Source organism: Plasmodium chabaudi (assembly GCF_900002335.3).
Source record: "Plasmodium chabaudi chabaudi strain AS genome assembly, chromosome: 9".
Taxonomy (NCBI): Eukaryota; Apicomplexa; class Aconoidasida; order Haemosporida; family Plasmodiidae; genus Plasmodium; species Plasmodium chabaudi.
In genome coordinates this window covers 79,418-90,573 of record NC_030109.2, presented here as the reverse complement: position 1 = coordinate 90,573, position 11,156 = coordinate 79,418, and the positions used below count along the sequence as shown (strand labels likewise).

The following is an 11,156-nucleotide window of genomic DNA, read 5'->3' as shown; positions in this document are numbered from 1 at the left end:
GAAATTAGGCTATATATATAATAAAAAAATTATGGCATATTTTTTGATATAAACCTGAAGTATATTATAAGGCTTTGATAATAAGCAGCATATTAATTATTAATATATATGCGTGGTACTATCTATAATTACTTTAAATGGCTTAATATAATATGCATTAATGCTTAACTAAAACTCCAAAAATATTTCCAAGCATTTTGAGTAATATATTGCTTGGGCCAATCGGCGATGTATCTATATTTATATAAATGCTTACATAATAACACAGTATAGCACTTGAAAAATATATAACCTCTTTGATATACTAATAATAATATTTATGCAACGCGTACTTTTTATTTTATTTATTTTTTATATATAGCGTATTAATTTAATATGTATATGTACATTAAAATGCATTATTTTTATTTCTTCATAAAGTTGGCATTATATTTGTAAGGGAATTATTATATATAATAATAATAATCATTATATGCATATATAAAAAATAAGTTTTCAATTTTTTTATATAATGTAAATTTTTTTTAAAATAAAAAATAATAAAAATTTGCAATTATAGAGCATATGCAATTGTTACAACATTAATTTTTTTTAATTAAATATATTTCATTGAATTTCAAAATATTATTATTTTCCAAAAATTTAATTATATAAACAGCAAAAATGGCAGCCGTCCCAGTAGCAGAATTACCTGAATGCGAAAAACAGGAACTTTTATGTACCTACGCAGCTTTAATATTACATGAAGAAAAAATGAGTATAACTAATGATAATATTGTAAAGCTTATTAAAAAATCAAACAATACAGTTTTACCATACTTACCAATGCTTTTTGAAAAGGCATTAAAAGGAAAAGATATTGAGTAAGTAGAAGAATATAAAGGAAAAAAAAATTATATATATAGTGATTATATATTTATGAATATATATTTATATGACGAAGGTTTCATTGCTCTTGAAGCATTATGGAATATATGCATTTGCATGTGTATTATATTGAAAAGGAATATAGTATTATTTCCGTTTGGCATATTACATAATTTTGTATACATATGTATTCAGTTTAATATAAATTTACATATGATATGCTTATTTTTTGCAGGGGATTATTAAGCAACTTAAGTGTTGGTGGAGGTGCTCCAGCAGCTGCTGCACAAGTTGCCACTGAAAAAGCTGATGATGGCAAAAAGGAATCTAAAAAAGAAGAGAAAGTAGAAGAGGAAGAAGAAGAAGATGATTTAGGCTTTTCATTATTCGGTTAGACTTATTACAAAATATAATAAGAAGCAATTTAGGAAAATAGGACTCTAAGTTTGTAGAAGAAAGGCTCTTAATGTATTTATTATGTAACAATAGTAATAATAACAGTATGTATTTTTTCTTCCACATTTTTATAAATAGAAAAGAAAGTATGTTCATTTACATATTTTATGTAAATGTAATTACATATATATTTATATAACTTTTTTTATTATATTAATTTTTTAAAACTTTGAGGAAGTAAAAAAAATATATTATCATTATTATAAAGTACAACAAAGCTTTTACATTATGCATATTATTTTTATGTATAATTAAAATATTGAAAAAAACGAAAAGATTATATGTGTTATAAGCATATATTGAAATTTTTAATAATAAATAAGCAATCGTAACTCTTTATTGCATTTGGTATTTTTATATATTCAAATGTAATAGTGAGTTATAAGAAAATAAAAAATTATCTTATTATAAGAAGTTAATATATCGAAAACAGGGCGTAACATATGAGGATGGAAAAATGGTTGCATATGGCCGTCCCATTTTTTTTAGAACAATAATGCGCTCCGCATTAAATTGGCAAGCATATAAAAATATATATCATATTTATTATAGTAAAATATTAAGTTGCCATCAAAAAAATAACATATCGTTAGAATACATATACCTTTTATTCCTAATTAAGTATTTACAAAAAATTGAATAATAAATAGCAACAAACTGTTTATATATTACTGAAAGTTGACACCACACAATTTTTATCTTATATAATTCCTTATAAATATTAAAACGTGTACTTATATGTAGTTGTATATATTTAATTTTAAGGAAAGATATATGATATGCAGATAGCATATGCATATATATAGCACGCGATGTGTTCGTTTTAGTATAACTTTTTATGTGGTGAATTCAAATGATGATTAAAATATAAATTGTAATATTGTTGTATTTTGAATGAATATAGAAGTTCTATATGTATGTTAATATATTCATAAATTTTTGAATATACAAAGTAATAAATATAATTATTTTGAGACTGAATATCAATGCATATTTGCATACTATATACAATAGATTTATTTAATAAATAAATCACGTCAAAAATTAATATACTCGGTATTTAAAAAAATATTGTGAATCTTTGAATTATTATCGGTTCTTTGGGATATACCAAAAATGTAAATTTATTTGTTTCGTATGGTTATTGGAAATGTGCTTATTTTCTTCATTTGTATGTTAAATTTGCATAGCCTTTATATTATTATCTATATTTATAAAAAAATTACGTTCAATTTAAGAAGCAATAAGCTTAATGTTATGCAAATATATTAATATATGTTAATATGATTTTTATTTCTTTGAAGTATTAATAGGATATAAGAAAAGAGAAAAATGCATATTCTCAAAAAAATTCAATAAGTTTTAGAAATAATAGGTTATTAACATATGCAAGCAAACAGTTTCGACTTAAATGATTTTTACGAATCGAGTTTGAATCGTTTAGATAAATGTAATGGGGGAAATTATGATGAAGGAGAAAAAATATATACTAAAGAAATTATATATTTGCGCGAAAAGAAATATAAATATAGTAAAATATTATCCAAATTAAAAGATATAGAGCGTGATGTGGGAGGGATAATTCATGATATTACGAACCAATTAGAAACATTGAAAAAAGAAAACGATAATAATAGGGAATATGAATTAGCAGTGGTACCAAATATAGAAAAAAGGCTAATAAAAAAGGATGCATCTCTACTTGCATCAAATTATGAAAATTTAACAGAATGGGAACATCGTGAAAATATCTTGAATATAAATGACAAATACTTTGAAAATAAATATGATGAGATTGTTTCAGGAGATGGTTATGATATCATCAAGGGTGATTCAGAATTTGATGAAACGTACAAAGATCTCATGAAGAATAATGTATTACTCGGCGCAGTTGCATTATTATGTTTATTGACAGGAGGTTTTGCAATACCATTGGTTTTATTATTACTGCCGAAAGCGAGATACAGCATTAAGAAATTGTGGAAACTCAGGAAATTATCCAAAAAAAAATTACTTGCGGTAAAGTAGTCATTATTTATTATTTTTTATTCTATTTGTTTAAGTAATTAAAAATAATATTTTGTGAAATTTGATAGTAATTCTTCCAGATAATACAAAAGTAAAATATTTGAATATTTGTGATATCGAAACGACATTTGTTTATATTTTATAGAACAAAAAAGTATGCTTTAGATAATTTGTTTTGTTACTATTATTTGTTTTTAAATCAATTTAATGTATCAATAGATTAAATATATAGTGAATTTGTCTTTGTATTTTTTACGATATGATCTTCATGCCTCTTGGTGTATATGCAATTATATATTTAATGTAAATTTTAATTTAACAATTTTTGGGTGATTTTCTAACTTTGTCTAATTATACTTTATGTTTCTTTAAAAAAAATAATTTTAAATATATTTATCAATAGGTTTATAAGCATATGTAACATCGATATATATATGAATATAGACTTGGCTTCATGTTTTGAGTTCATGGTTTTGTTTTGATTGTGTTTTTTAGAATTTGGTAATGCTTACTGGAGTAGTATTTTTTTAAATATATATAAGTAATAATTTGGTAGAAAAAATATATGCTACGCCATATTTTTTATCCTAGAAACTAAGTTTAAATTGTAACAAAAGAGTGATAAACATTAATATGAAATAAATCGTGTATAAAAGCGATTTTTCATAAATTATAATACGTACATCTGGTGTGTTAGTATATCATATCGATGCTTTATGTTTTAATATGAAATTGTAGTTACCCATATATAAGCACTATTGTTATGCAGAATCACAAATATCTATTATATAAGAAATGTTTATCATATCATTTGTGAGTATATTATTATGCACATTACAATATGCTTACTTTGCTTGAAGAATATTTTTATTTAATAAAGCATATAGTACATATGAGTTAATATGCATATTTTTAAGATTCGTTAAATAAATAATATATATTACAACATATAATCATAAAATATAGCTGAATAAAATATCGGATATGATTCAGCAAAACAACGATGTCTATAACGAAATAAAGTTTTGTGGTTTAAGCATTTTATGCTAGTCTTATTATTTAAATTCTGCAAACTATTTCAAAGACAAAGTTAAGAAAAAAACACAAATAATATATAGGAAATCAAATATTAATAGATGATTATGAGAATAGCAATTGATATCCTTTAAGACACTAGACTTTGGAAATAACAAAATTTTAACCATAATTTTGAGTTTTATAATGATAATTAAAATAATAGAAATAAAAAAAGAAAAACATAAGCTTAAAAATTTTTAGTATAAAAAAATTATAAAAGATAAATAAGGGATATTTCATAAATAATAGTCCTTATTTTTCTAGTATTGATAAAATAAAATAATTTTAAATGTATATTTATATTAAAAAGAAAAGATACATTACATATGAAAAAACAATTTTAAAAGGAAAAAAAATACTTTATAATATTAATTAAAATAGACGTTATGAAAATAAATTAATTTTATTAACATATGTATATATTAAAGTATTAAAGGCTATTATTAGGTATATATATCTACTTCTTTAACAAAAGTTGTTTTAATTTTATAAAAGTCGCCAATCCTTCTAGCATAACATTCTTAGACACATGACTTAGCCCATCTGGTGCACGATAATCCATCTACAAAAAAAAACAATAAGTGCATAAAATATATGTTTGATTTTTTGAATAAATGAATATTATATATTATAAATATGTATGTCTATACAGAGTATGTATATGTTTGATCAGTAATAAAATGGATATAACAATAATAAAATAAATTATGGAATAAAATTATCATGTTATTAATATTTTTATATTTCTTACAGAGCTAATACATATGATATCAATGTGTTTATCTTTTTTTTCAATGATAAATCCGGCTAAGTTAACAAAAGTTTTTCTTAATTTTCCACATCGAATATAGTTATCAGAATTAATGTAGGTTTTAAATGTGTTTATTTCCTTTAAAAGAGGGTTTGTATATTTTTCTTTATCTTTCGAGTTATGATCATCTAAATTTGCTGAAGAAAAGGTTATTATAGTTACGTTTTCTGATACCTACAAAATTAATAAAAAAAATATTTCACAAATTATTATGTAATAATGTGAACAATATAATTTTTAGAAAGATAAAAGGAAAGAAATGTTTTCTTACCTTGACTTTTTTAGCTAAAGCGTAAAAATATCCGTGAAATTCTAGCGACGGAGAATCGTAGCGTTTTTGGATCATTGCTAAATTTGGATTGTATACACGTATAACTTTTCCTAAAAAAATTATAATTATACGTACATATAAATTAAAATATTATGAGAATTAACAAATTGAGGAATATAACGCTAACAATAATAAATCAATAAACATCGAATAAAGAATGATAATCATATGTTATATTGAATAATCAGTTGCTTGTTTATATACCTTCAATAAAATTCTCATCGTAAACTTTGGCGCCATTGGGATCCCATAGTATGTTTATTATTTCATTATACTAATAACAGAATAATATATATATATATATAATAACAATCATTTTTATTTTAACTTAACAATTTTATTTTTGTTAATTCATACCCTATTGGGATCAGGGAATTTAAGAACAAGCTTTCCAATGTCGGTATTTTCAACTTGTTTATAATATGAGGTTGCATCATTATCATGTCTACAATATGTGGTGTAACCATATACACTTCTAGCATGTACCTGTAAAGCCTCTATAGCTTCATCCATAACCTTTGTTACTTTTTCTGTTTCTTCAGGATATTTACATAATAAGTTCTTATTCTGTTCATATAATTCATCCAACCTATTATTGGCAAAAGTGGAATTATTTTTTGATTTTATTTAAATTTTTAATTTTCAAAAAAAAAATATGTATAAAGTGACATTTTATTGTCGCATAATTATGAATGTATATATTTGCATGAACATGTATATAATATTTTCATATATGGTAGATGCATATGTATTGTTGTACTAGATATGTATATATATGTATTGATATATTTTCTTACTCATCATTTTCTAAAGTAACACTGTCTGAACTAACTTTGTCTGTAGAACTTGGGGATGGTGTAGCTTGAGTTGGATTAACTTGAGATGGCTTAGCTTGAGTTTCTTTAACTTGAGATGGCTTAGCTTGAGTTTCTTTAACTTGAGATGGCTTAGCTTGAGTTTCCTTAACTTGAGGTGGCTTAGCTTGAGTTTCCTTAACTTGGGGTGGCTTAGCTTGAGTTTCCTTAACTTGAGGTGGCTTAGCTTGAGTTGCCTTATTTTGGGGTGCACCTTTTTTTGAAGCGGGCTCGGCTGCATAGACTTTATTGTTCACATATACGAACAAACTTAAAACAAAAAAAACGACTTTAATGTATCCTTTATTCATTCTTGGATTTTATAAATACGACACTAAAAAATATGTTGGATTTTTTAAAAACTATATAAATTGTATAAGTGTAATTATAATTGAAACCAACGATTTTCATAAAATTCAAAACTAATATTTATTAAAAAAACAAGTTATTTTTAATTAAATAATTAATTGCATTCTTCGAACGGATATAAAATTCAATCACTTTTTTATTTAAATCGTTTTTTTACAAGACAACGGCAATAATTGTAGTTCTCATAAATAATGAGCATCTAAAAATAGCATGATCCTTAACTTCTCTAATATTATAAAATCGGAAAATATATAATTTTAATTATACTATATATATAATTTTTAATATATTGCATTATGGATATACAAGCTTTATGTGTTTATTATTATTAAACAGTGACTAAAATTTATAAAACATTTCATGTATGGTATATATATACTCTTATATTTATGCAAAAATAGAAAAAACATATATATATTTTTAGCTAATAAATGTTTGGTAATTAATATATAAAGCTAATAAAATGCTATAAAGATATAAGCCATTAGTATAATAGTTGGCATATATAATTTAATATAATTATATAAAAATGATAGTTGTTATTTCTTTCTATTTTATTTTTACACTTTTTAAATAATTCTTTATTTTTATTATAAAATATGTTTTATATTTTTTTAAACATTATAATAAGTTAATTTAAATCAAAATTATGTTATTTTTACAAATGATTGTCGTTATTGCTGCTTATGCAATAATAATATTTTATAATTCATTATAACAATAGCATGATAAAATTTATATAAAATGTAACTTTTTATTATGATATATTATATTTTATTTTCTTTATTAATTTTAATATCAATTTTACTAAATATCAATTTTACTAAATACCAATTTTCGAATATAATTTTTGAGGTGATAAAAATAATGTATTTGCTAAAAATACGGACACATATGTCTTTTTGTAAATTATTGTGAATTATAAAATATATTTTTTATGCCACAAAAAAATTGGATATGTTACAAATTAAAATAAAAAATGTATAACTATATAGAAAAAATAAAGTTGTAAAATAAACAAAGAAGAATCTATATAGGAATTTTTTTTAATTATAGTGTCCTCGATATCATAGCGCTGAGGGGGTGGAATATTTAACGATCACGATTTCGTGTTATGTAGTATAACTCTGTGTTGATGCTGATAACTATGTGCTATATTCTTATTTAATTTTTAATAAATTTATCATATTTATTGGGTTGTGCAAGTTTATTTAATATATATAAGTGTAACTTTTTAAAAGAAAAAACAATTTTACCATAACCGCCAATTTTTGGCCTATAATTGAAGTCTAAATATGTAGCCCAAAAGGAGGGAATAAACATTGATTTGAAAAGAATCTTATAATAAACACATCATTCGCAATTTATAATTTTTCTACCTAATATGTTATATAACTTATATATTAAATATGTTTAAAATAAAATATGGTCATTTTATATTTTAATATTATATATTGGCTATCCATATATAATAATATTTAATATGTTATATTACAAATGCCTATTATATAAGATGCGTTAATCATAATTTAGGATAATATTGAATTATATATATCATAATACATAATGCTTTTACTTTATTTTATGAACATGCTTATTTAATGAAACCTCTTATTTTTATATTCTACATATATGTCTAAATTTAATACTATAATTTCCAATGCCATTATGCAATGGTAGCAAAACAAAATAAATAAACTGTTATCTTATATTGTTTATATTTATGTTATATTTTATTTAACCTTTTCTATTAATGCATATGAAATTTTTTTAAGTTGTTACAGTTTTAGGTAGCTTATTATAATGTTACATATATATACATATAATATATGAATAAAATATATTGGCATTATATGATTTAAATAACAATATAAAAAAAATTATTGCATGTAATGTAACATTTGTATTGAATCATTCTAATCATATCATTAATTGCATCACTATAAATGGTATTACGATCAAATATCACTTACAGATAAAAATATATATCACGGTACTATTGCAATAAATAATAAATCACGGTTTATTCTACAATAAAGGACGCAAGTTAGATCATATATATGTATTATATGCAAATATATTTTTTAATATTAATAATATGAAATTATTTTTAAATAAAAAATATATTTTTTTATGTTAATAAAAGGAAAAAACGGGAAAACGCAATGTTTTTTCAAAGTGCTTTGGCGTTAAGTAATTTTATTTTGAAAAGGTAAATACATAAGTTCTGGAATTGCATTATTAATTATTGGCACTTTTTAATAAATCCAATATATTATTTTATATATATGGCATATAAAAATTTTTAAAATGTTATAACAAGGCAGATTGATAGCATAAAAATATTTAGATGCCTCGAATTAATGCCATCTTATTGATTTTCTTAATTATATCAATTAATTTTTACAGTGTATATGATATACTTGAAAATGTTTGGCCTACTGTATAATATGATATGAAAATAGATAATATCAATCAGATACTACAATTAGTATGTTGGTGGTGGGTATGATTTTGTTGGGGGAGGGGTATTAGAAGTTGGTTTTGCGGGAGTTTCTGCTTTGGGTGCAGGTTTATTATCTGCTACGGGGGCTGGCTTACCACTACTTGGTACTGGTGATTTTTTACCCTTTCCTTTCTTTTTAATATGCATTACACCAAAAGTGGTACCGGCTACTGCTAATGCTAATGTTGTCATTAATGTAGCTAAAAATGCAACTTTGTTATTTTTAATTTTGTTAGCAAGAGAATTGCCATTGCCTTTTGCGGGTTTAGCTTCAACATAATTATTAGATCCTGGGACGAAAACGTTTATGGCCAATAAAAAGGCAATAAAATATAATGCTTTTGTTAATTTCATTTTCGTAAATTAAGTAAAAAAATTATAATATAATAATTTTAATAATAGCAAAAAAATATAATAAATATATTAAGAAATTAATATAATTACAAGAGTTTATTACAACAATAGGATAAAAAATAAAATTTAATAAATAATATTAAGATAGCAATATTTAAGGTTTTTAGTAATTAAAAAATATTTTTAAAGATAAAAAAATATTATGGTATTTACAATATATTTTTTTTTAATTATATATTAAATAAAAAAAATTTAATATATTTTTTTAGTGAAACCGTGATGTAGAAATATATCTATAATATAGAATTTGTTAATTTTATTAGTTTTTTGGGTTATTTGTTTCTTAATTACTTTATATTTTGTTATGTTGATTGAATTTAATTGCATGCTATTTTAATAATATTTTCATGTATTCTCTTGTTTATATGCTAAATAATATTATAGTGCATTATTAATTTCTAAATTTTATGGGTTTTTTATAATTATTTATCGGGGACAATTTTACAATTTTAAAGATAATAAATGTTAAAGTTAATAGTCGGTGAATATTGGGTATTTGTTTGGTAGCATTATCAAATTTTAATGGAATAATTAAGAAAAATAGCACTGCATATAAAATAAAGCAAGATACATATCTATTTTTTTAATATATATGCAATATTTTTGGATATTCTATATAAATTTATTGTTATAGGTATTTTCTGGTATTAAATAAAAAAATATATCACTTAATAGGGTATTTTTTAAAATACTACATTCATGCTTGTTATTAGAAAAATAAATTATACTAGCTAATGAAATATTATATTATATATATGCATATAATATACATAATATTAAAGTTTTGGGAAATATTATAATTTATTATCATTTCTTTTGAAAGCACGTAATTCATAAATATCTTTCATGGAATTTATAGTGATAATAAATGATTAATATAATAGCATGCCGTTATTATAATGTTGTGTTGTGTATATCACATTAAACAAATGAGACAAATAAATGAATTATAATAGTTAAAAGTTTGCGGTTTTTTTTAAATAATACTAATTATTATTATCGTTTATTTGTATATATATATATATTATGGTATGCTTAATCGTTTTGTAGGATTAATATGAGAATATATTTTATAATAATATGTAAAAATATGTAAATAATATAAAGAAAAAATACTAGTAAACGAACAAATAAGTAAATATATACACAATTAATATATAAATAAATACAACACTTTTAGCAAACTGTTGTCATTACAGATTAAATAAATATGAATGCATTATAAGCTATGTGTATATTTGTAACTTCGGATTTATGATTCATGGCTTTTTGTTCGAGTATGTACCCTGATTTTGTTTTGGCTAATTGTTTAGTATTTAATAATATTGGTTGTATATGCAATATTATTATGTACATATATAATAAAATAATGGTCGTATTGATTCTTTGAATTGTATTAAAATAATTATAAATATTTGTTTTTTTTTCACAAATTCATTTAAC

At 22.2% G+C, this 11,156-nt stretch overlaps 4 protein-coding genes across 4 annotated transcripts; 2 read left to right on the top strand and 2 right to left on the bottom strand.

Annotated features, from left to right (window-relative positions):
- Window positions 1-663: 663 nt before the first annotated feature.
- PCHAS_0900700 (60S acidic ribosomal protein P1, putative) lies at window positions 664-1,262 on the top strand (the record flags this gene model as incomplete). The annotated part of the gene is made up of 2 exons (XM_016798002.1): window positions 664-863; window positions 1,103-1,262. 2 exons carry the CDS (start codon window positions 664-666, stop codon window positions 1,260-1,262), a joined length of 360 nt encoding a protein of 119 aa, XP_016655268.1.
- A 1,447-nt stretch (window positions 1,263-2,709) lies between these two features.
- Window positions 2,710-3,351, top strand: PCHAS_0900600 (fam-b protein; the record flags this gene model as incomplete). Its single annotated transcript, XM_016798001.1, has 1 exon — window positions 2,710-3,351. One exon carries the CDS (start codon window positions 2,710-2,712, stop codon window positions 3,349-3,351), a length of 642 nt encoding a protein of 213 aa, XP_016655267.1.
- A 1,534-nt stretch (window positions 3,352-4,885) lies between these two features.
- Window positions 4,886-6,735, bottom strand: PCHAS_0900500 (fam-a protein; the record flags this gene model as incomplete). Its single annotated transcript, XM_016798000.1, has 6 exons — window positions 4,886-4,990; window positions 5,180-5,413; window positions 5,511-5,620; window positions 5,775-5,844; window positions 5,928-6,159; window positions 6,368-6,735. 6 exons carry the CDS (start codon window positions 6,733-6,735, stop codon window positions 4,886-4,888), a joined length of 1,119 nt encoding a protein of 372 aa, XP_016655266.1.
- Window positions 6,736-9,281: 2,546 nt separating this feature from the next.
- Window positions 9,282-9,653, bottom strand: PCHAS_0900400 (early transcribed membrane protein; the record flags this gene model as incomplete). Its single annotated transcript, XM_739746.2, has 1 exon — window positions 9,282-9,653. One exon carries the CDS (start codon window positions 9,651-9,653, stop codon window positions 9,282-9,284), a length of 372 nt encoding a protein of 123 aa, XP_744839.2.
- Between the last annotated feature and the right edge of the window lie 1,503 nt (window positions 9,654-11,156).